Raw genomic sequence first — 26223 nt, 5'->3', positions numbered from 1 at the left:
CTGCCCGGTCCTAGGCATCACAAATGTTGCCACACTTGAGCCCATTGATGCTGCCACTTTGCCAACCAATCTTGCTGGAGATCTTCCTCTTTTTCTCTTTATACATATATATACATATATCGCTAAGCTTATAAAGCATAGGACACTTAATAGAAGCTACTGAGTCCAAATCTATAGAATCTCTTATTGCTTCCCACTTCCTCCTGTTAAAATTTTGGTTTTGCCCTTTGGGGCACTCCTAAAAACTAAGAGTTTCATTCATGTGCAAAGAAACTTAGTATTGGCATTTAATAATGTCAGTGAAAAATCTGCATGTTTTACTTTCTTTTCCACGTACTTTTCTGTCTACCTTTTTTTCTGGTTTTCACCGGCTTTTTAAAAATACATGCTGCTTTCATTTACTTTGACAATTCCTTTTCTGGCTTTTCACTTGATTTATTTCTTACTGAGATTATGTTTCCAAGTTATACCTTAAATTTTATAGATAAAAAGTAAATCAATTTAAAGTCTAATGTTGAAATTCCTTTTGAATTAGAAATCACTCATTTTACTCTGCTCCTTCCTCCCTTCTTTTGGGTGATAGCTCAGGGTTATTAAGCGTCAATAAACACACATAAAGAATATCCTTGTAGATCAGCTCTTATTAAGATACACTTCTATAGGAGAAAATAATGAACTAACAAAACCAGAATCCCTCTACCATGATATCCAGAAACCTGTTTGAATGTCCTGTGTCCCACTCATTCACCACAAGAGGGCATATGACCCTTTGGTAGCAGTTTGATGCTGATTTCACAAAATTATTTCCCTCCTCACACTTTTATGTCCTTTCCCCTCAGCATGTGTAGTTTTTATAAACGGATCCTAAGACAATTATAGTTCCCAACGTTGAGTGTAGAGAATGAGTTTCACTTTAGAGCCAGAAGGGATATTGTAGGTCAAAACTCTGGAAACTGCAATTCCAGCAGTTTCTTCTCTTTCTCATAAAGTACATTTGAGTTCAAGGCAAAACCTAATCATTTCCAAGGACCCTGAAACCCAATCTACTTTAGAGATATTAAACATTTAATGGCACAGTTTGAAATGTAGGTAATTGTTTTAAGAACTCCAGTCAAGACTCTGAGATAAAATTCAGAATCTGGGGCAATTGAATGACTGTTATCTGAGAAAAGTTGCCCATGTTTTAGCCACAGGTTATAGTAATATCACAGTTTAAAATATTTTTTCACAAAATTTTATAGGTATTTGTAAGTGTCAGGGAAGGCCATGCATTTTTACATTAGTCAATACTGGAAAAAAACAATCATTAAAGATCCTTTAAAAAGAAACTGCAAGAAGAAGATAGCAAAGTAGAGAATCTGAACTCAGGAAGGCAAACGTTATAAAAGAAAATTAAGTTGATGCTGGGTTCACAATTATGCAATCTATTAGGAAGCATGAGCACTGATGGCACTGTAGGATAAGCACTAGACTGCTAACCACAATGTCATCAGTTCAAACCCAACCAGTCATTCCAAGGGGGAAAGATGAGGCTTTCTGCTCCTGTTAAGATTTACAACCTCGGAAACCTTATTCAGAGCTGCTCTGAGTCAGAACCGACTCAATGGCACCTAACAACAACATTAGGAAGAATATTTTATACTTAAAAAAACCTTCTGTTACAAAATACCCAACTAGATGTAATGACATGTGCTAATAATAATGTTAGAGATGCTCTTAATTTCTGTTGTACAGTCTGTTCTGTTACTGGTGTAACCAAAACAGCTCTAACTTCTGATTGTCCATTCCCCTCCCCTCCTCTCTTATCCCATTTTCTACTGTATAGGCAAGTCTTTTATCTGTTTGTGATTTCTGTCTTATTTAATAATGTGTAAGACTGGAGGAGGAAATAATTGGATGTGTGTCTAGATTGTTTTAGAGCAGTTAATTAAGATGGGGCCTTCAGACAACCTGTTTTACCATCATCTGGGTGTTTATTAAAAACCTTGATTTATATAGATCACTTTTTGCTACTCCTTACCTCTGAAACCAATCTCTAGGGCTAAAAACTGGAAATCTGCATTTTAAATAAATGTCTCAGATGATTCATATGCTGTCAGTACCAATAATAGTTATAATTTACACTTTAGCTTATTTATTATCTTACTGGCTCTTACAACATTTCTATACAGTACAGAACAGACAGTTTTATTAATTCTATTCACAGATGTAGAAACCGAAGCACAAAGATTTTAAATTAATGACTTAAGTTTGATCACTGAAGTGTGGTTTAACTGACATTAAAATCAGAGCTCTAAGTTTATAGCTTACTGTTTTTACTACTTTCCTATTTCCCACAGTTTTTTCTGCATAATGTAATGACTTCATACCCATATTTGGCATATGGAAATATCTTGATTTAAAAATCTTACAGTGGTGGAGATAAGGGCATAATGGCTTCTGCCATGACTTTTTTTTTTTTTTTTTGGTTATTCTTCCCCATTTAATTTTTTTTTTTTTTTTTTGGTTAATTGTTACTTTTCATGGGAGTACAATTTGGTTCTATTGACTTTGTATTTTTCTTTTAGCAGCAATTATTTTAAAAAGGCCTGGATGGTATAAAAGGCTAATGTGCTTGTCTGTTAACCGAAAGGTTGGAAATACAAGTTCACCCAGAGTCACATCAGAAGAAAAGCCTAGTGACCTCCTTTTAAAAAAGCAGCCATTGAAAACTCTATGGAAACCTGTTCTACTATGACACACATGGGTTGTCATGAGTCAGAGTTGACTTGCAGCAACTGATACTGGAACTGGTATTCTAAAAAAGCAACTGTATTCTCAATTTAAGTAGGAATCTTAGCCAGAAAACTTCCCTGGGGGAAAAAAAATCCAGGCCTTTAGAAAAATATATGCTATAAATACTTAAATTTAAAATGTCTTTCGTTGAAAGCATATATGAAAAACTCTTTGAATCATTAAAAAGAATAAGGTAATGATTCAGTTTCTATAAAAAGAAGAGGATTAAAGATCAGAATGTGTTAGGAACTAAATTATGCAATATATACAAGCAAGAGTAATCTAGAAAACATTATCTTTATGTTTAATTCATTTAGCAGCTGCCTATTTGTGACACATATTATACATTGATTAAAAGTATGGTTAAACAACTGAATAATGTGCATGTTTCATATAATAATACTTTGTTCATAGGGAAAGCTTAAAGAAGCAAAACTAGGTATAGTGAAACTTTGTATGTTCATGTTAATTTAAGCAGGGCATGATCTGAATTAAATATTAATGGATTGTGGGTACATTCAGAGTTATTCTGTGCAGAGTGAGACCCAAGAGTTTGGGAAAAGCTGTTTGCAGTCATCTTTAAGTGGTCTTCTTTTGCTTTCCTGTAATGAACCATGGCTATAAAAGGTTGACCTATGAAAATATCTAAGTAGCTAGGATAAACAAATCCAAGATAGTTAGGCAAAAAATACAACAAAGGAAAAAGAGTACTTTTTGATAAGGGTGCTGATAAATTTTTATGATGCTTGCACTTCAGTTTTTTTTGTATTTTAAAAGCATGTTTCAAGATTCAGTAGTGCACTGGACCACAAGGTCGGTTTGAACCACAAGATGGACGGGTCAAACTCACAAGCTGCTCTTCGGAAATCCTATATTGTGTGTTTATGAATGGGAACCGACTCAACCACACTTAACAACAATGGTCGTTTGGGGGAGTGTTGTGGATTTGTAGGATAATCAATGGACTTCTAACCAAAAGGTCAGCAGCCCAAACCTACCAGCCACTCTGTGGGAGAAAGATGAGACTTTCTGCTCCTGCAAAGATTTACAGCGTTGGAGATCTTATACAGGGTTTCTATGAGTCAGAACAGACTTGATGGAACTTAACAACAACAACAAAAATGATTGTTTATATGCCTGGAAAAGTTGATGATTGTTGGGCTTAATAGTAGGCCCTGGGGTACCAATGAGAGATTGATATTGAAATTAAAAAATTTTAGAAGAGTCTGAGGTATTTTTGTACTATTGCCAAAAATTCCATTAAAAAAATCAGTAATGATAATGCTTATTTCCATAATCTTCTTACCTTTCATTTAAAAATAAATGGTACCCAGTGAAATGACCTCCATCCATCCTTCTAATTAGAGAAGTCACATTAAAACAATGAAACATACATGTTGTTTAGTCACTGACTAAAATTAGGGAGAAGAAATTTTAACTATTGGTAAACTTGGAACTTAGTCAAGAGTTATTTCACTCCCTATCTTTATAATATATATTGATCTTTTCCCCTTATAATAAAAGAAAATCACACATTTGAGGATCAGACAAAGATGTTGCTAAAAAAACCATAGAAAGCTATATTAACCAAAAATATCAAAATGTGAAGCCACTGTTTCTTGGCATGTCTTCCATCAAGATCTACACACTTCAGAAAGTAGTGTCTCCATTTTTCTAATCCTTCCTCGGGGGTCCCAGTATGACTCGGGATAAGCACTGGGCTATAAACCACCACGTTTGTGGTTCACAGCCATCAGTCCTTCCTTGAAAAACCTATACAGGGTCACTATGAGTCAGAATTGACTTGATGGCACTTAACAACAACAAACCTTTCCCTGAAGAATTCAGCATTCTTCCATTTACACCACATCAAAACATCAGTTTTGACATTCTCTAGGGACTCAAATCATGTTTCTTTGAAATGTCCTTTGAATTTGGAGAAGAAAAAGAAGTCTGATGGGGCAAGATAAGAGCTGTAGGGTGGTTGGGAAAAGGGTTTCCAGAAAAATTCTCATCGAATAGCCTTTGCTACCTTCAAGGAAAGAGCAGGTGCATTGTTGTGACTAAAAAAAAATTCCACAGAGCAACTTTCCGGGCCTTTTTCACCAATGCAATTTTTAATTTTCTTAAAACTTTTTCATGAGCCCTCATGATTGTCCTGTGCCATTTGAGAAAAATCTATAAAAATTATTCCTTCGGGATTCCCCAAAACAGTTGAAATAACCTTTTGAGTTGACTTCTCTGCCTTGAATTTAACTGGCTCAGCAGGTCCTTCTGGAAGCCACTGTTTTGATTGGATCTTTTTTGAAGGCAGTCTCATCAGTCAAGGATTCCTGGTGTGGCGCTGTAGGATAAGCCAACTTGGCAGCACTTAACAACAACTAACATAAAGACAAGTGTATTGCCAAGAGAACTTGTCTGCGGCCATCTACTGATTTCAGAGGCAGGTTTAAACATGTTTTGTTTGGAATCAACCCTTGCACAAATAAATTGGAACCCAGGTACCAATACTTTTTGACTTATCCTTGCATATCCCATTTTGAAAGAGATTATCTTTAACATTTTGAAATACGTTTGAATTAGTAATATAGATCACCAAAGATATCCTTTTTATTTCCTGAACTTCAAAGACTTTCAACTACTATAGGTCATCGTCTTTGTGAAGGTCTCAGAGGTGAGAGTTTGTATAGGAGGGAATTTGCAGTAAGAAGTACTGGAGGCTGAATTAGTTGTGGGCTAGGAAATTTCCTGTTACATTCCCATTACTTCATTGACTAATTGCTATTGTTTTCCATGTAATAGCTATGTGACTTGTATACATCACTAATCTTCTTTGTGCTTCAATTTCCTTAACTGTAAAAGATAGATAAAGATCCTGCCTTCTTTGCAGGACTGCTGTGAGGTTTAAATGAGATAAAATTAGAGCTAAAAATATTTTTTAATGAGGCTTGGCACTGCAGGATAATGCGCTGGATCATAAGGTCAGTTTGAACTGCAAGGTTGGCAGTTCAAACCCACCAGCCACTCCTCGGAAACCCTATACAGGGGTGCTGTGTGTCAGGAGTGACTCAACGGCACTTAAAAACAACAACAATCTAGATTATATAAATACAAGCTTTAAAGAATATATATTTCTGTAGGTTGTGTCATCTACATAGCTCATGTTGTTACTACATTTTCCTTTAATTCTGATGCCGCATTCTTCTCTGATTCTGATGCCACATAGAATAAAGTGTTTTGGATTATTTGCTCAGCATACAGACTGAATAAGTATAGTGAAAGGATACAACCCTAATGTACACCTTTCCTGGTTTTAAACCATATAGAATTCCTTTGTTCTGTTTGAATGACTTTCCTCTTGGTCTATGCACAGCTTCTGCATGAGCACAATTAAAATTGTTGCCCATTATTTGTTATGTTCCACAAAGTTGGAAGCCTTTGCATAGTTAATAAAACACAGCTCAATACCTTTCTGGTATTTTCTGCTATCAGTCAAACTCCATCTGATGTCAGCATGTATGTATTGTTCAAGGAGCTCTGATAGTGTAGTGGTTACAAGTCAGACTGCTAACTACAAGGTCAGCACTTTGAAACTACCAGACATTCCATGGGAGAAAGACAAGGTTTTCTGCTCCCATAAAGATTTACAGCCTTGGAAACCCTATGCAGGGTCTCTATGAGTGAGGACCGACTCCGTGGCACCACCACCTCACAATTACATTGTTCAATAATTTCCTCATGCTGTTGGATCACATTTTGTTGGAATGGGCATGAATATACATTTCTTCTAGTTAATTGTTTTCCAGATTTCTTATGAAAATACAGGTGATTGAACACCTCCAGCACTGTATCCATTTGTTGAAACATTTCAAATGACATTCTGTCAATTTCTGGAACCGTGATATTGCAAAAGCCTCCAGTGCAGCTGGAAATTTTCTCTTCTGTACCAGTGGTTCTTGATCATATGCTACCTCCTGAAATGGTTAAATATCGACAAATTCTTTTTGGTACAGTGACTGTGTATTCTTTTCACCTTTTTTTTTTTTTTTTTATTTCCTTGTGCCCTTCAATATTTTTCTCATAAAATCCTTCACTATTGCAACTTGAGTTTGCATTTTTCTTCAGTTTTTCATTTCAACTTCAGAAATGCCAAAAATCAGTTATTGAAAATTCTATGGAGCACAGTTATACTCGGACACACACATGATTGGCATTAGTAGGAATGAACTAGAAGACAAGTGGTTAATTTGGCTTGTGAGAATCATAATTTGTTTTCTGGACCTGGAATTATGACAAACATACAGATTTCAAGATTTTATTACCAAAGAAGAAATTACAGGGTAAGTTTGGTAGGCATCTAACAGAATTTCCCACAAGAACCATAAAACACTAACAATTTTTTCAATTTACATGCCAGTGATCTAAGGCTCTTTATACAAAAAAGCAGCAAGATTTTCAAGAGAACTTTCATATGATTTATCCTGTATTTATTATATTTTTCTTTGCATAGTTTTATTGTCACAGGAAAAAAAGGCATTATTTTGACATCAGAAATTAAAGTAGCAATTAAGCATTATTAATGATTTAATTTCCTCAGGAGGGATCTTTGAAACTCTAGGTTTAAAGTAAGCAGCTTTGTGTATTCCTATTTCTTTGTGTGTGTGTCTCTCTCTCTCTCTTTTTTTTTTTTTCCTGAAGAAAAATGTCCAATGAGCACTGCATTCTCTATTTGCTGGACATTTGCTGATTGATCTTTCCAGTAAATCAATTTAGTTAGGGTTTGTTCTAAAATCATTTGGAGCAGGGCGAATAACTCTGAATTACACAGTGTTGAATGCTGTTAACACCAAAACAAACATCACTTGGTATTTCCTGTGGTTTTTGGTTTATTATCAAGATGTTTGTCAAACATTCTGATCATTTGACTGATATTTAATTATCCCTCATTGATCAGTATTTACGTTTAAAGGGTCAGATGTTTTTAAATATTAAAGTAGTATACATTCTGTGATTTTATGAACCAGTTATCTTGGATCCTATCTAAGCTGTTGGCATCTTTTTGTGGATGTTTTGAGGGGCTTTAAATAGTGTTTTCCCCACTCTTTGTGAGTATCCTGAACCATCATTACAAGTGCTTCAACATTTACTACATTTACTGTTTCCTTTTGAAAACTGTTTTCATCTCTTTAGAATATGGTAAGGATTATTTTAGGTTTACTCATTTTGTATGCTGTAACAACAATAAAAAAGAACAGATGAATGTAATATTACTGAAGGTAATCTTATAATTTCAATAACTTTTTTTTTTTTTGGTATTGGTTTGTTGTTGTTGTTGTTATGTGCCTTGGAGTTGGTTCTGACTCAGCAAGCCTGTTCAGGGTTTCCGAGGCGACAAATCTTTACGGGAGCAGAAAGCCTCATCTTTCTCCTGGGGAACAGCTGGTAGTTTTGAACTACTGACCCTGAGGTTATCAGCCTAATTCATAACCACTACACTACCAGAGGTCCTAAGACACCACTAACTGGAGTCCTGGTGTGGCGCTATAGGGTATGCACTGGACTGCTGACCACAAGGTCAGCAGTTCAAATCTACAGGCTGCTCCTCAGAAACTCTATACAGGGTTGCTATGAGTCAGAACTGACTTGATGGCACTTAACAGCAAGAACAACCAGTGTCCTGGTGTGGCACTGTAGGATAAGCAATGGAGTGCTAGCCATAAGGTTGTTGGGTTTTAACCGCTCCTTGGAAACCCTATATGGGGTGGCTATGAGTTGAAGCATATGATCAGGCCCGGAGTACTGAAGGAAGAAATACAAGATGCACTGAAGACATGGGCAAAGAACAGCACTCTGGGAATTGATGGACTACAAACTGAAATCTTTCAATAAACTGATGCAGCACTGGAGGCACTCACTCATCTATGCCAAGAAATCTGGAAAACAGCTACCTGACCAATTGGAAGAAATCTGTATTTGTGCCCATTCCAAAGAGATGTGACCCAATGGAATGTGGAAATCATCCAACAATGTAAATATCACATGCAAGTAAAATTTTGTTCAAGATAATTAAAAAATGGCTGCAACAGTACATTGACAGGGAACTGTTAAGAGGTTCAAGCTGGATTCAGATGAGGATGTGGAATGACGGTAATCATTGCTGATGTCAGGTGGACCTTGGCTGAAAACAGGGAAGACCAGAAACTGGAAATTTGATGGAAATTGAAGTGCCTGAGCTGCATAGCCATGAATCATACCCTGATCAAGGTGTCCAGAGGACCCCAGAACTAATCCTGTAAGTATTCTAATATATAATTGTGTATGTACCCCAATAATAGTTTTTTTTTTTGCTTCCATAGACCTACATGCAACAGTGATGAAATGATCTTCCACCAATCATTATTTTGTGATTTCCTTTGTGTTCCAATTAGTCACATGTGGCTTTAGACTCATGCTTTCTTTCATCCAGATGATTTTTCTTTGTCTTGTCTTTGTTCTATTTAAGATTTAATAAAGTTGTCTCTTTAAAATATATTTGAATTTGGGCTCTTTCCCTGCTAGAATGTATTAATATTTTACTTATGTTGGGATGTGCAGGGTTTTTGTTTGTTTGTTTGTTTGTTTGTTTGAAATGTGGGAGGTAGTTGGTCTGATTCTTCTATCTCAGGGTCTAGGAGCCCTGGTGGTACAGTGATTAAGTGCTTGACTGCTAGCAGAAAGGTTGGTGGTCCAGACCTACTAGCCACACAGGACAAGTAAGTGGCAGTTGGATTCTGTGAAGATTACAGCCTCGGAAACCCTATGGAGGAGTTATACTCTGTCCTATGAGTTGGGATCACTTGACAGTAATGAGTTTATCTAAGGGTCTGCTTCTGTGTTCAGGTCTGCCATAAGTCTTTTATTTTACAGTTGGTTAACCCTTAAGGAACAATTGAAGCAAGAGTCATTCTTTAGCTTGGCATTAGTTCAATTAGGGTAGACTTACTAAGATCCATTTCACCACATATTGTACCTTAGTACGGAGTCACCCCTACCATTACTGACCTGAATGGAGAATCCAGTGGTAGGATTTCAAAGGATGGTTTTATTCTCCCAATTCCAAGAAATCAGAAATATTTCTCTGTACAAAGTTTCTCATTCAGTGCATTGGGTGTTATATGACCTTAGCTGAAAGCCTTTTTAAAAAATGGTCTCAATGGGTAGCTTTTTATAGCAACTCTATTTAATGGAGACAAAATAAGTAAAACTTTTTAGGCTTTACTAGAAGGTTAAGTAAGATCTCCTGGCAAATCTCAATTATTTATTTTACATTACAATAATTAGAAGCAAAATAGTGAATAGTCTAAAATAATTTTATCTCAATTTTATTTGAGATACTTGAAATTGGATAGTATCAAGATTTAGAAATCTACTTCCAAAAAAAATTATAAATATCTGAATGAGGTGGAGGAAGAAGATTGCTCTGATTGTACCCTAACTTCAAAATACACATGTAAATATGGCCCACCCCTACCCATGCTGCTCCAATATTTACTATAATTTTCTCATATTGATTACAGGCCATTACTTCTTAGATTCATAATAGAGTCGACTTCTCTCATATCTTATGTAGAATTGTTGTTGTTGCTAAGCACCATTGAGTCGACTCATAGCGACCCTGTATAGGGTTTCTGAGAAGCAGTTGCTGGGTTTGAACTGCCGATTTTGCAGTTAGCAGTCTAGTCCTGACCGTATAGTGCCACACCAGGACTTCTTATTTAATTCAGGACAGTTTATAAAAGGTAGGCAGTTCAAACCCACCAGCTGCTCCTCAGAAACCCTGTACAGACAGGCTTGCTATGAGTCAGAACAACTCAATAGAACTTAATAACCACAACAACAATCACATAAACAATAATGTACTGTTACTATAAGATCAGCACTGGACTGTGAACCACAAGGTTGGCAGTTCAAATCCATCAGCGGCTCTGAGGAAGCTCTATAAGGATCGCAATGAGTCAGAATCAACTTGATGGAACCTAACAACAATAATGTAGTTAGTACATTCCAGGATGAGGTTTTCTGCTTCCATGAAGATTTGCAGCCTCAGAAACCCTCCCTATCTAGAGTTGCAGTTTGCCACATCAGAACCGACTTCGCAGCATACAATCACCACCACCACCACACGTGCTACATGTGTATAGTTTGCAAATAGAACTCTAAAAAGACATACTTGTTGGAAGAGTCATCTCTTTTTTACATTTCTTTCTTGTCCTGGCCACTCTGGCTCCAATGGTCATTTTGCTCATTAACCACACACAGTGACCAGTACAGTGCCATAGCTATTACTGGGCTCATAGTGGCTACTCTATCTTTCAAGCCTGTCTTCTTTAACCAATTTTGACTGCTCTTTTCTGTGATAGGTTATTCTATAAATTGGCCAAGTCATCCTAATTAAAAAGTCTATTTATCTTCCTATGTTGACTGTGGATTCCTGGAGTGACACTTTAGGATCAGCACTGGACTGCTAACCACAGGTCGGCAGTTCAAACCCACCAGCTGCTCCTCAGAAATCCTACATAGGGTCACTATGAGGTGGAACCCACTTGAAGGCACCTAACAAAACCACAATGTTGATTATGGTCCCTAGGTAATACAAATGGTTTGGCTACTAACCTAAAGGTGGTTGTTTGAACCCACTAAGTGGTGCCAAGAAAGAAAGACTTGGTGATCTGCTTCGGTACAGATTAAACTAAAAAATCCCTAACTCATAGCAACCCTATAAAATATGGCACAACTGTTATATAGAGTTGCCAAAGCTTTAATCTTTATGGAAACATTTTGCCATATCTTTCTCCCAAGAGAGGCTAGTAGGTTCCAACTCCAACCTTTGGTTATCAGCAGAGTGCTTTAATAGCTACACAACCAGGATTATTTCTGTAAAGATTACAGTCAAGAAAACCCTATGGAGTACTTCTACTCTTTAACATATGTGACAACTATGAGTTGAAATTGACTTATGGTAATAAATTTGCTTTTTTTTTAATTGATTAGGACTGGATAGCTTCCATGTAACATACTGTTCCAATTATTATTTTTTTCTTGGAGATTATAAAACAAACATGGTATCTTTCTGTTTTTAAATCTTTCATAGTCTTCCTGACCTCCAAATCCTTTCTGATACATATTCTAAAAATATTGACAAAGTACAAGAAAATAGCAACTCTACTTACACAGCAGGAGGAAAAAAAAAATCAAAATTATTTAAGGTAAAAACTTTGTTCCAAAAAAGTTATAGGTCCAATATGGCAGCGCCCAGTGGTGGTGTGAACGGTGAGGAGTTCTCTGAGTTCCAGGAATTACTCAAGGTGATGAGGACGATTAATGACAGAATAGTTCATGAATTAAACACTACAGTTCCAACAGCTTCCTTTGCACGGAAAATTGATGCCACCCAAACCTGTAAACAACTTTATGAGTCTTTTACGGCAGCTCATGCTAGTAGGGACAGAGTCATAAAAATTGTATAGCCCAGACCTCAGCAGTAGTAAGAAACCTCCGAGAAGAGAGAAAATAACTTGGATGATTTAATGTTATTAAAGCAACTTAGAAAAGAACAGACAAAGTTGAAATGGATGCAGTCAGAACTGAATGTTGAAGAAGTAGTAAACGACAGGAGTTGGAAGGTGTTTAATGAACACTGCCTAATTCACTTCAAGCCTCCAAAGAATGAATAGAGAGAGAGATACTGTTTTTTAAAGGACCGGGTCATCTCATAAGAGCTAAGCACGACAGACATCTGCAGAGTGGGCCACCTAAGATGATTTCTGAGCTAACAGTCCAAGACCTTGTGTTGCTTTCAGCCCCACTTAGTCAAGACCTCAAATATAAATAATTATGATAATTATGGAGATATCAACTGCTATTTTATACTGAATCTGTAAAAAAAAAGTTTTATAACTATTAAAATAATTTTCTGAAAAAAAGTTATAGATAAAACTTTGAAAAGTTAAATCATACTTTTTTTTTTTAATATCCGTGGATATTAAGTTCCCAAGAGAAGGAAACTTGCTCTTTAAAATTATTTTGAGGTAAAAGTTTTTATGAAACAGAGACTTATTTTCATATAAATGACTGTTGGAATTAATTATAATTTATTATTCAAGTCCTAGCGTGGTGCTGTGAGTTAGTGCGCCAGACTGCAAAGCCATTTGAACTGCAAGGTTGGCGGTTCAAGCTCACCAGTTGCTCCTTGGAAACCCTATACAGGGTCTCTATGGGTCAGAATCAATTTGACGGCACTTAACAACAACATCCAAGTGTTGCTTGATTTGAAGTACATATTCACTAGGCAGTAAAGTTTTCTAATCATCACTTTCTTCTCCAGTGGAAATAGAAAATGTATTTTGGGACTAAGTACATTCATAAAAAGCTCTAAAGGCTTTATGCAGTTTCTACACAATGCTAATGTTCCCTGGCTTAATTTTGATGACACTGAGACACGGAATCCATGACCTTTCATTATAATTTTGTTTTTCAATCTAATGCCCTTAGCTAGGCCATATGAGAAGCACTATGGCTCTGCAGGATAAGCACAGGATTTAGAACCACAAGGTCAGCAGTTTGAACCTACCAGCTGCTCAGTGGGAGAAAGATGAGGCTTTCTGTTTCTACAAAGATGTAATGCCTTAGAAACCCTATGTTGTTACTAAGTGCCATCAAGTTTGTTCTGATTCATACTGACCCTGTATAGGGTATCCAAGGAGTGGCTGATTAGTTTGAACCACTTACCTTGAGTTTCAAACCGACCTTGCAGTCCAGTGCTTATTCTATAGCACCAGGTTTGCATTAAGTTGGAATTGGCTCAAAGCCACTTAGCAACAACAACAATGACAACATAGCAAGGTTCTCTGTCTTAATTAATAGCATGTCCATTAAGCTAGTTGTTTATCTAGAAATTTTGGACAGTCTCTAAATTCTCCTTATTCCTAATAATTATATCTAATTAGTTACCAAGTCTTATAAATATTGCATTAATAATGATTTTCAGTTGTCTCCCTCTCCCTCATTCCCATTGTCACTGCCCAAATTCAAGCTACGTGAACTTCCTAGTCCATAGTGACAGTACTTGACCTGGTCTCCCTGCTATCAGTTTTTCCACTCTTCCATCTTTCTTCCATATTCTATTAAATAAATCTTATAAAACATGGATCTGTTTTTGGTACACCCTATTGAAATACATCAATGGCTGTCTCTTAACAGCTATGAAAAAATCTTCAAAGTCTCAAAGTGCCACTTAAGTACCTTCCAAATTATTTCTAAGGAATGAGGCCCCTTCACAGCCCCTCATCTCCATTATGAACTATTTACCTTTCCCTCAACATGTCATTTCTTGTCTTGCATTTTCGTGTCTCTTTTGCTTCCTATATTTGGCTCACCTTTCTACCAACTCTCTGCCTAATGAAATCTTTTAAGGCATGGTTCAAATTTCATTCTTTTTGTGAACTCTTGAATTCTTGCCTTCCATGTAGTTTTGATTTCCACCCAATGCACCTCCTATTCAGACCCCACTCATTGGTTAGTGATGGCTTGTGTGTTGCTATGATGCTAGATTAAGATGGATTCGGAAGAAAGGCTGGACAATCAAACTTCCAAAAATCATATAATGAAAATCTTATAGTTCCCAATGTTCTGGTCAGCAGTTGATGAAGGGAAGGGTACAATTACAGGTAGCATTTTTTTTCCATTATGGTTGGGCAGCTAAGAATAGTATGACACCACTTAATGTACTGAATTGCTAGGATGTATGAGTCTGGGAGATTCGGTGATTCAAGGAGTTTGCAATTGGCTGGTGTAATGTAAAGTGCTGGGGACAGCATACGCAGACCCTGGGTTGATCAGTGGCAGCCCCATTAAACTACCTCTAAATATAATCAGTTTAACCCAGATGCTCTCCTTCCTCCTGAAAGTATATAGGAATATTAAGACAATGTAGCATTTTAGGTATAGATAAATGAAGCCCGGTGCCTGAGATCTTGCTCACAAACAAAAGTTTGCAAAGTGTACAGAGACAGCTTGGCTCCTTTCAGGAACCTTGCTTTATGTTATGTATCCTTACGAAACTGCACGTTGCTACTCTAGATCATTTAAGCCTAAAAGTTAATATTTAACAGCTTGATTGAACCTTTTTTTTTCTGTAAAAATAAAAATGTTAGATTGTTAAGAAAAACTATGAAAATATCTTAAAAGTTGTTCCTGTGAATCATTATGTCCTGTTTTGAATGATTAATCACATTTCAGTTCCGTATCCTGTCTTAATCACATCCTCCCTTTGTGACATCCTCCCTGAGTGAATTACATCCTTCCTTTGTAACAAATCCCTCCCTAAAAAAGAGAATAAAAGGCTGAGGTAAAGTGAGTTATGCGTGCAATGCTGTGCAATGCTGGGCAATGCTAGGCAATATGTTTGCAGATCTGTCTACCTGCCAGCTTGCATCGTATCTGTGTGTCTGTCTTTTTTGTATATATTTCATCTCTCTCTTTCTCTATCACTTTCACCACCAGATCTCACTTCTTCGTGACACCCACACTTCCTTGTCTAAGCGGGACCCCGAAATAGGACCTCGACAGTAAAGGCTGATGGTTTGATACTTCCTCCTATCCCACCCCTCACCCCACCTACCCTTAACCCAGCAGAAGAAACGCCATGCAAACTCTTTCTGCAGAGATTACAATTAAGAAATTCTTATAACTTGAAATCTACTTGAAGGCAACAGCAGGTTTTGTCTTGGTTTTGGTATGAATCTGTCTGTCTTGTCAAAGGATAAGCATTTGGAAGACAAGGTCCTTGTTCTTTTAAGCATTGAATATCTATGTTCATTTTAAAGTCAAGCAATCAGTGAATGATATTTTATACTTCAGGATACTGTAAACAGAATGGTAGTTCTGAGATAAAAAAAAAATCAGCTACTTGATTTTATTATTTGAATCCTAATTGATATTTCTTCAGTTTAAGAATTTATATCTTAATCAAAACTCTATATAACTTTTCAGAAGTAGTATTTGAGTGTTAATGTTCCTAATTTGTTGTATAATTCTGTGTTGTTGTTATTGTGAAGTGCTATTGAGCGGGTTCCAACTGATAGTGGCCCTGTTTATGGTTTTCCAAAATTGTAAATAAGGAGCTCTGGTATCGTAGTAGTTACGAATTGGGCTGTGAACCGCAAGGTAAGCAGTTCGAAACTACCAGCTGTTCCGTGGGAGAAAGATGAGGCTTTCTGCTCCTGTAAAGATTTACAGCCTAGGAAACCCTGTACAGGGTCGCTGTGAGTTGGAACCAACTCCATGGCACATAACAGCAACAACAAAGTTGTAAATATCTGTGGATTACAGTATGGCTGTTGGGTTCAAACAAATGACCTTGTGGTTTGCAGTCCAGTGATTATCCTACAGAGCCACCATGTTTTTTTTTGAGACCTTGCAGGTTCTAAGACAGCAAGCTTTTAGAGTCTGGATGTCAAGTGTAATTTAGAAAATTACACTTGATATGCAGCCTCTAGATGGCAGATAGTCACAGTCTGTTGGTCATTTCTTATTTTATTATCTCTTAATAGGTTGTATTTGTTGAAGTTTTGTAAACATAAACATTTATATTTTGAAAGTGTTATAAAAGGTAATAATTTTACACACAATTCTCCAGAATTAGAAATAATTAGCTTAATAAAAAAATCTTATATGCTGTTCTATGGCTTCAAAAGCATTTTAGGTTATATGCACACATTTGTAAGCATAAATGAGGAGAAAATAAACGTCTTGAAACATATGAAAATAATTAAGACATTTTTCAATTAGAAATTGAAGTTGAAAATATAGCTTTTCCTGTAACGAACCACTGATTTTCAAATGTGGTAGACTGTTATTTTTATAAAGATCTCTGGTCAATTAAAATATTAATAGGTGCTGCTATCTTACACATCTGTTGCTAATGATTAATTATTTTTCTTAGATCTGTGATTCTTTGTTGGAGAAATTAGTGAAAATATCATATATAAATTAGAGCATTTCTACAAAGCAAATATGTTGTTGTTGTTAGATGCCCTTGAGTGGAAACTGACCCATGGTGACCTTATGCACAACAGAACGAAATACTGTCTGGTCCTGTGCGAGTCTCACAACCATTTCTATGCTTTAGCCCATTGCTGATGCCACTGGAGCAGTAAGGGTATAAAATACAACGGTAAGTTAAAGAAGTATTAGTGCTAGAATTCCAGTTCATACATGCACAGGTTTATTCCAAGCAAAATGTGTTGAAATGTTTTGCTAAAAAACAGTCTAATCAAAACAGTGGCATCTGAAGGGATCTGTTGGGCTGGTTCAATTCAAGGCAGAATGAATGGTCCATTCAGAAGATTATGGTGATTGTTTTATGGGACTCCCAAGGGGGGGTGAGCTTAATAGATTTTCTCAAAGGACATAGGACAATCATGGGGATTTATTATATAGAAATTTTAAGATAATGGAAAATTCAGTGGTGAGAAAAAGTTCAGGGAACTTGTGCCCAAGAATTTTTTTCATGCACAGATCATTCTTTGAGGGTTGCAAGGGTTGGCCTATGTGAATCTCATAGGGAAACCTCTCATATTCACCCTACAGCCCTGACCTTGCCCCTCCCGACTTCTTTTCGTTCCCCAAACTCAAAGGACATTTAAAATAAATGCTATTTGAGTCTCCTGTAGATGCCCAAACTGCCACCTTGATGTGTTGTGAATCAGAGTTTGGAAACACTACATTTAGATGTGTATAGACCTAGGTGAAGGATATGTGAAGAAAAAATAGCTTCACATTTTGATATTTTGTTTAATAAAGGTTTGTATGATTTTGTAGCAATACTTTTTTGACTTACTCGAATATTTCTTTCAAAATACCAAGCTTTCATTCATTCTGGAGTAAATGAACACAGTTCATTAAAGGAAAATCTCCGAGAAAATGAAATAAAAACAACTAAGTAACAGTTTTACCTCTTTGAAAATAATGTGTAAGCTTAAGACAACAGATTAAATGTATCTTGGATAGTTTTACTGACTTATTTTTCATGGTAGCTGTCAAATGTAATCAGTTGTGAAGATTTTGTTAACAAATATCAGAATATCATATAATTTTGCAAATTAGTAGTTTTCCGATAGCTTAACAGAGACTTTCAGATTGAATATGTCAAAACAATAAGCAAAGACATCAATGGAATAAATTCATTTCCTGGCATTCAGAAGTATTTAAACTATTTATGAGCTGAGCTGAGCTGAGCTGAGCTATCATCTCATGTACAGATAATAGTTTGGTTCTAAGATTTTAATTTTCTATTCCTGCTTTAAAATTTCACCAAATCTTATTTAGAAACAGATTTATGGTATACTTCTGTATCTCAAGAAAAATAAATCCTGTTCATCTTAAAGTATGAATATTCAGATCATTTCATAACCTTTGCTGTGAGAATAGAAAAGTAATTTCATAACTACTGGTACCTCACTGTCACTGAATTAGCAATTATTACACTGCTGGCCTATATACAGGATTTCATTTAAAGGAGTTAATTATTGAAGCACTGAAAATACCTCAGATGAAGCCTGCTTTACTGTACAGACAGATATGACATGGGTCTAAAATTTGATGACAAAGTCCTGGTACAATTCAAAAAGAAAATAATAAAATATAAGAGGGTTTAAAAAAATATTTTAAACCATACACTTAGATAAGGAAAATATGTCTCAATTAAATAATGATGTTAATTAGAAGAAGGAAAATAGAAAATTAGGAATCAAAAATAGAATTACTGGAATAACACTGTTGCTGTTGTTGTTAAGTACTGCTGAATCAGTTCTGACTCATAATGACCCTATATAGGGTTTCAAAGAACAGCCGGTGGGTTTAAACCACTAACCTTGTTGTTAGCAGTCCAGTACTTATCCTACAGTGCATACCAGGACTCCATAATAATATTAGAAATAATGAAAATAAACCAACTGTATCAGATAAGAACATGTTAACTTACAGTTGTTGTATAAGCAGCTTCTGGATCATCTTCCAGCACCCGGGAGAGTCCAAAATCAGAAACTTTGCATACTAAATTGCTGTTGACCAATATATTCCGAGCAGCTAGATCCCGGTGAACATAACCCATATCAGAAAGATACTTCATACCCGATGCAATGCCTCGGAGCATACCAACCAACTGGATGACTGTGAAGTGGCCATCATGTTTCTGCAAAAGAATCACAATTGTTTAAATTAATTGATTTTAATGTATTTATATGTGTGCATTTATTAGTAGAGTTCCTGGGTGGTAAAGATAGTAATTACTCTCAGAAACTAGCCAAAAGGTTGGCAGTTCGAGGCCATCCAGAAGTGCCTTGAAAGAAAGGCGTGGAGATACACTTCTCCAGTTAGTTTCTGCCATCAGGTCAACTCTGGTTCATGTACAACAGAATAAAAATTTAGCAATTGGAAACTCTACTTCACACAGTTCTATTCTGACACACATGAGGATCCATGAACCAGAATCAACTCAATGGCATCTAGTTTATTTCTTTGCTGGTGGATGTGTATGAGTGTGTGTGTGTGTGTGTGTGTGTGTGTGTGTGTGTGTGTTGTATTAAATAAGAACCCTTGGGTCTATTTTACTGTATTAAGTGAAGGAAACCAATGAGTTTTCTGACCATTGACTTTACTTACAAAGAATGTAAAATTACTTTGACATTAAAATAAAAAATAATTTCAAAAGCAAGAAACTCTAGCTGGGAATGATCGGGGAGCACAAAGCAAAGAACAAAGCATTGAAAGAAAGTATAATCTCAGAAAAAATATTTCAAAAATTTAGGCAACAATTAGGGGGGCACTAAAGTCTGATAATGTAAAGAGCAAAGACTACCAAGAAAATAGAATCTACTTTCCTGAACTATGAGCACCGAACCATCCATACAAGTGGGCAGTGGAGCAGTAGTAGATTGGATAAAGGCCTGAGTAGTATTTCACTGAAAATCCAATGGATTTATTGGAAGGGAGAAGAAAAGGTGACTGCATGGACAAGAAGCAAGGGGATAGAGAATAAAAAACAAACAATAATCCCACAAACAAACAAACATTAACAAACATAAAATAGCTAAATGATCTCTATTTTCCATTATATAGAACAAATACAAAGAGACGTTGGCAATTGCTTGAAAAAGGGACTGTGATAAGACAATTTTAGCTTTTGGTTGAGAAAATTAAATATTATGAATAAGGAACCTGGCACAGTGATTGACAGTAGGAGTCATTTCTATCTTATCCCTTCTACTTTGACTAAAAAAAAAAAAAAAATGTACAGTTGACCCTTGAACAACTCAGGAGTTAGGAGCACTGACCCTTGCACAGATAAAAATCTGTATCTAACTTTTGACTGCTCCAAAACTTAGCAACTAATTGTCTTACTAGAAGTCTTACCAACAGCATAAAGAGTTGATTAATTTCTATTTTGTATATGTGGCACTGTAGGAAAAGCACTGGACTGCTAACTGCCAGGTCGGTGGTTCAAACCCACCAGTTGCTCCTCAGAAACTCTACATAGAGTCACTATGAGTTGGGACCGATTCAAATGCACTTACCAACAACAAAATATTTATATACTGCACTCACATAAAAGCTACATTTTCAATATGAGATAAAAAAAAGGTATTTCATAAAAAAAACTCAAGGTTTTAACTCCTACTGTGGCTTTTTAAATTTCCTTCCCACCCACCCCCACTTTTTTTTTCCCCTTTCCCCACAATGGTCCCTATGCTGAATTCATTATCTTGAAATGGCAGGCAACCACAGCTTTAAACTCAATCTATAGTACATGTAAACACAATTTCACTTCTTCTTGTAATGTCATGACTTTACTATGCTTCCTGGGACCATAGTATCACTATATCACATTATATGGGTCCCATGGTGTTATTCAAGGTTTATGGTATTGCACTAAACATGATGAAAAGTTTGTTAAGAATCACGCTATACCACTTTTTACTATAATATACAGTTTACTGGAGGGACAGACTGCTCACATGAAAATGATTAGTGTCACATGATGTTTTACAAAGATTCACATATAAGTGGACACAGACAGTTCAACCTCACATTGTTCAACTATACTTATTTTGAAAGGAAAAAAAAATCACATTGTCATCCTGTAAAATGTATGCATCGACAAGATCACATACAAATGACATCTTTAAATTAGAGAAAAAAAATTAAATCAGAAAAATATAACTCTCTTAAATACAATATTAAAACAATTAAGTAGTATGTGTAGCATAGTATGCTACACATACTACTTAATTGTTTTAATATTGTATTTAAGGGAGTTATAGAGCAACATGAACAATTCTTAAGATGTTTTTACATATCAGGTGATATTTATTAGTGACATTAAAAATGAATACTTAAAACACATAGGACTGTACAACACAAAGACTGAAACCTATTATAAACTGTAGACTTTAGTTAACAATTATTATTGGTGGTGGTTGGTTTCAACTCACAGCGACCCTGTACAGGGTTTCTGAGGCTATAAATCTTTACAGGAGCAGAAAGCCTCATCTTTCCCTCATGGAGCAGCTGGTAGTTTTGAACTCTTGACCTTGAGGTTAGCAGTCTGACTCGTAATCACTATGTTACCAGAGCACCTTATTATTGTTAGGTGGCATCAAGTTGTCTCAGACTCATAGCAAACTCATGGATAACAGTATAAAATGTTGCCTCCTCTTGCACCAACCTCAGAATCAATGCTATGTTGAGCCCATTGTTGTGTCAACCCATCTCTTTGAGGGTCTCCCTCTGTTTTGCTGACTTTCTATTTTACTTAGCATGATAACCTTCTCCAGTTATCTGGTCACTTCTGATAACTTTTCCATAGTAAGGGAGCTAAATCTTGTCAGCCTTGCTTATAAGTTGGATTTTGGCTGAATTTCATCTGGGACAGGGTTGTTCATTTTTCTGGCAGTTATGGTATATTCAATACAGAAACTCAAATCCATCAATTTTTTGGTTTTCCTTTTTTATTGTACAGCTTTCACATGCATATGAGTTTAAAAAGTACCATGGTTTGGATCAGGCACAGCAAAGTCAGCAAAGTGACATTTTTGCTTTTTACACTATAAAGAGGTCTTTTGCAGCAGATTTGCCTAAGATCATAAATCACTGGATTTCTTGACTGCTGCTTCTATGGGTGTTGATTATTGATCTAAGAAGAATTAAATCCTTGACAATTTCAATTTCTTTACCATCATGATGTTGTTTATTGGTCCAATTGTAAGGATATTTGTTTTCTTTATATACAGATATAATCCAAGCTACACTTTTAGTCTTTCACCTTCATTAGTAAGTGCTTCAAGTTAATAATAATGTATCAATAATGGTTCAAAATTATAATAAATGTACCACAGGAATGTCAATAGAAGAAAGAATATGTGTGGTGGGGGAGACATATGGGAACTGTTTATACTTTTTGCATGATTGTTATATAAACTTAAAATTGCTTTAAACAGTAAAAACACAAAAAATCATAAAACCATTGCTATCGAGTCAATTTCAACTCATAGTGACCTTATAGGATAGAGTAGAACTTCCCCAAGGCTTTAAATCTTTATGAAAGCTGGCTACTATATCTTCCTTCCTTGGAAGTGATTGGTGGGTTTGAATCACCAACCTTTTCTTTAGCAGTCGAGCATGTAACCATTGTAAAACTCAGGCTACTACAATAAAGTCTATTAAATGAATAAATGAAAATGAATAGTAAGAAAATAAAGGATTATATTACCTTCTTTAATATGGTAAAAAAATAATAGCATCTTAAAATTCTTTGAGTTAAAACTGTTCTGATTTATAAACCATAGATTAGTTTAGGCACAGAGATTATCTAACTCTACTTTTGTCATAGTGACACAATCTGCTATACAGCAATGATTCACTGGTCATTTAAATGAATATGTTTATATAGTTATTCCTCATTTATCAACATGGTTAGGTTTCAAATCAGCTTGTTATGCAACATTGATGTTATGCAAAATGGAAAATAATCATATCAGATCACAAAACAAAGGATGATTATATCATTACATAACTTCCAAATTACATCATTACATCACTGTTACAGTACATCATTACATAACTGCCAAACCACTGAGAATCATGGTCCAGCCACGTTCAGACATAACCTTAACCATCACAGATAGTGTTAATCTTGCTGCTCCAGACATGTTCAGACATAACCTTAACCATCACAGACAGTGTTAACTTTGCTGCTCATATTTTGTAACTACCAGACATATGTTGTTAATGTACAAAATAGTAGGATAATAGTTTTTTTTTTTTACTATTATAGTAAATGGGAAATGTCAAATCTCAAGATAGTTGATAAGTGAAAAGGTGTACTACAAATGAAATAAACTTTGTCTTACTATATCAAATTATCTCCCTGATGTTGCTGAGGGCCATCAAGTCAGATCCAACTCATAGCAGTGTTGTATAGGGTCTCCAAGTGTCTCTTCTAGCCATAGTCTGTAACTCCCACCAAACAACGTTTCTGCCCTGCTGGGTCAGGTTAAAAGAAGGTTGGAGAAGATACTGATAGGCTGACATGATTCAGCTGTGGCTATTGTTGTTGTTAAGTGCCGTCGAGTTGATTCCGACCCATAGCGACCCTACATAGCATTTACAAGGAGCAGCTGGTGAGCTTGAACCACTGACCTTGCAGTTCAAACGACTTTGCAGTCTGACGCATTTGCCCACAGAGCCACACCAGGATATTAGCAGAGTTAAATGTAACTATAAAAAATTGAAACTGTAGTGGTGGTGGTGGTGGTATGCTTTTGAGTCAGTTGTGAATCATAGAGACCCTGTTTCCAAGGCTATACATTTTTATGGGAGCAGAAAGTCTTATTTTTCTCCCATGGAGTATCTGGTGGTTTTGAACTGCTGACTTTGTGGCTAGTAGCTCAATGCATAACCCACAACACTACCAGGAATCCTTTGAAACTCTAGTCTGAATATAAAATGAACCATCTCAGAAACAGAAAGGGGGATCTCACTACTATCCAAGAAGAGCCAGGAGTGGAGCATATCCTTTGGACAACAAGATTCCTATACGTTGAATCTCCTCAACCCAGGGACAGAAAGCTGTGACACCCGGGAGTGGCAGAGGAGCAGCAGCAGAGCTAAGTCAGAGCATCAGACTAAGCAGTGGGCTTCCCAGCCATGGAACCAATAAAGCTTAGTGACTTCAGCTGGAGGCTTACTTACAGACTGGGGCACTTAATTGGGGGAGCTAGGTTTGCTGGCCCATGGAGCTAGAGTCGAGTGCCTTCAGCTTGAGCCATATGACAGAGCAGTGTGTCCTGTAGGCATGTATCAGCAACCCTAAAGAGCTTTATAACATTTCCCAGGCAGAGAGGCTTCCCTGTGGCCTGAGAAGAGGCTGTCTGACTTGAACAAGATGCCCTGATACTGAATTGTAACGTTTCCCTAATTAACTCCATAATTCTGAGTATGGTGTATGAGTTCTGTGTCGCCGTTGCCATGAATCAAGCCTAGCTGAGGAGAGAAGATTGTGGGAGGATGGGTTCGTGTCAAAGTGTTTTGCACTGAGGTTCTAACTCTTTATGGGAGAAGAAAGCCTCATCTTTTTCCCACGGAGTGACTGGGTGGATTTGAACAGCTGACCAATGTGTAACCCACTATGCCATAAGCACTCCAATCTTCCTGATACCTCTCTGATAATATCTGAATTCTAATGCAGAGTGAGGATAAGAAATCTTTCTTTGGGAAAAAAAAAAAAAAAAAAAAAGGTTTCCATTTAAGTAGGCTCTTCTGTATAATTAATGTATAAAAGATAACCTAGCAAAGAAAATCTTTGGTGTTATTAGCTCTTTATATTTCTAATCCATCTTCTGAGACAGAGAACTATTACATGAAATCTGCCTCTTCTATCATGTACTCTACCTACCTCTCCTCTTTTAGGAAACGTAAAGCCTTTGAGGAGAAGTGAAAACATAAATTATTCTGACCTAGAAAGTATTACACTAAATTTAAAGATAAGTTCCTTACCTATTAAGAAAAGAAGTTGCCTGGTATCACAGTTCATGCCAATGTGGAATTTCTAAATAGTAAGAAAACTGAAATATAAGGAATGCCTTAGCTCCTTTATCTTATACAATAAGGATAGAATCAAATAACTCCGAATTGTAGTGAGAATCATGTAAAAGCAGCACAGCCTTTCTCTTATTTTAATAATGTTTTATTAGTAAAACCTTACTATTATTATTACATGTCATTTTTATAATTTAATTAAGTCAGGAAATTCTCTTCTCACATTCCTCAAAAATTAATTGGCAACATAAAATCCTACATACAGAAACAGAAATAGTTACTTAGAACATGATACAATTTAATTTCCTATCTACTCTGAGGGTTACACAAAACACTAAGGAATTTTAAAATAGCTTTGTTGTTTTTATGTGCTGTTGAGTTGATTATGACTCATGATTATGTTGTATAGGGTTTGCGAGGCTATACAGCTTTGTATATCTTTCTCTAGCAGAGCAGCTGGTGGGCTTGAACCATGGACTTCATTGTTAGCAGTCTACTGCTTATTCTACAGAGCATCTATGTTGTTGCTAAGTGCCACCGAGTTTGTTTCAACTCATAGCATCCCTGTGTAGGGTTTCTGAGGAGCAGTTGGTGAGCTTGAACTATCAACCTTGTGAGTCAAACCGATTATGTATTCCAGCAGGTTAGCAGTGTCATACCAGGACTCCATAGATCTATAATGCTTCCCTTTTAATAGCATTGTTGTTGACATTGTTAAGTGCCATTGAGTCAGCTCCGACTCATAGTCACCCTGTACAGCGTTTCCGAGGAGCAGCTGGTGGGTTTGAACTGCTGGTGGTTTGAGGTCCAGTGTTTATCCTACAATGCCAGACCAGGAGTCTTTTAATAGCTTTATTGGGAATAATTCATGTGTCATATAATTCACCTTTTAAAGTATACCATTCAGTGGTTTCCAGTGTATTCATGTAGTTGTGCAACCATCAGTACAATCAATTTTAGAACTTCAGTTTGGCAGGTCAAACTTACTAGGAAAATGTCTCATTGTCAGCAATTACTCCTAACTTTCCCCAGCCTCTCCACTAGCCCTGGACAACCATTAAAATTCTTATCTTTAATGATGTGCCAATTCTGGACATTTCATACAAATGGAATTGTACACTGTGGTCTTTGTGACTGTCTTTTCAAAAAAGTGTCATGCTTTCAAGCGTCTGTGTTTTATCAGTATTTCTTTATTTTAATTGTGAAATAATATTTTATTTTTCTTATATATTTATTAGTTGATGCAAATTTTGGTTACGTCTACATTTTGATGTTTATGCAAGTTAATGATAGTAAGTAAAAAAGTATTGCTAC

At 36.2% G+C, this 26223-nt stretch overlaps 1 protein-coding gene and 1 pseudogene across 1 annotated transcript in view; one reads left to right on the top strand and one right to left on the bottom strand.

The window, feature by feature from the left end:
- The window catches only part of EPHA6 (EPH receptor A6), an 837864-nt gene that overhangs the window by 118432 nt on the left and 693209 nt on the right, over nt 1-26223 (bottom strand). Inside the window, exon 12 of the mRNA XM_006868630.1 lies at nt 18797-19006. Within this exon, the coding sequence (XP_006868692.1) occupies nt 18797-19006 (210 nt within the window). The remainder of the gene's footprint in view (nt 1-18796; nt 19007-26223) is intronic.
- On the top strand, nt 12057-12488 carry LOC102820800 (annotated as a pseudogene).

The sequence above is a fragment of the Chrysochloris asiatica genome, unplaced genomic scaffold (genome assembly GCF_000296735.1).
Source record: "Chrysochloris asiatica unplaced genomic scaffold, ChrAsi1.0 scaffold00120, whole genome shotgun sequence".
NCBI classification, from domain to species: domain Eukaryota; kingdom Metazoa; phylum Chordata; class Mammalia; order Afrosoricida; family Chrysochloridae; genus Chrysochloris; species Chrysochloris asiatica.
This window is presented reverse-complemented; position numbering and strand designations above follow the sequence as displayed.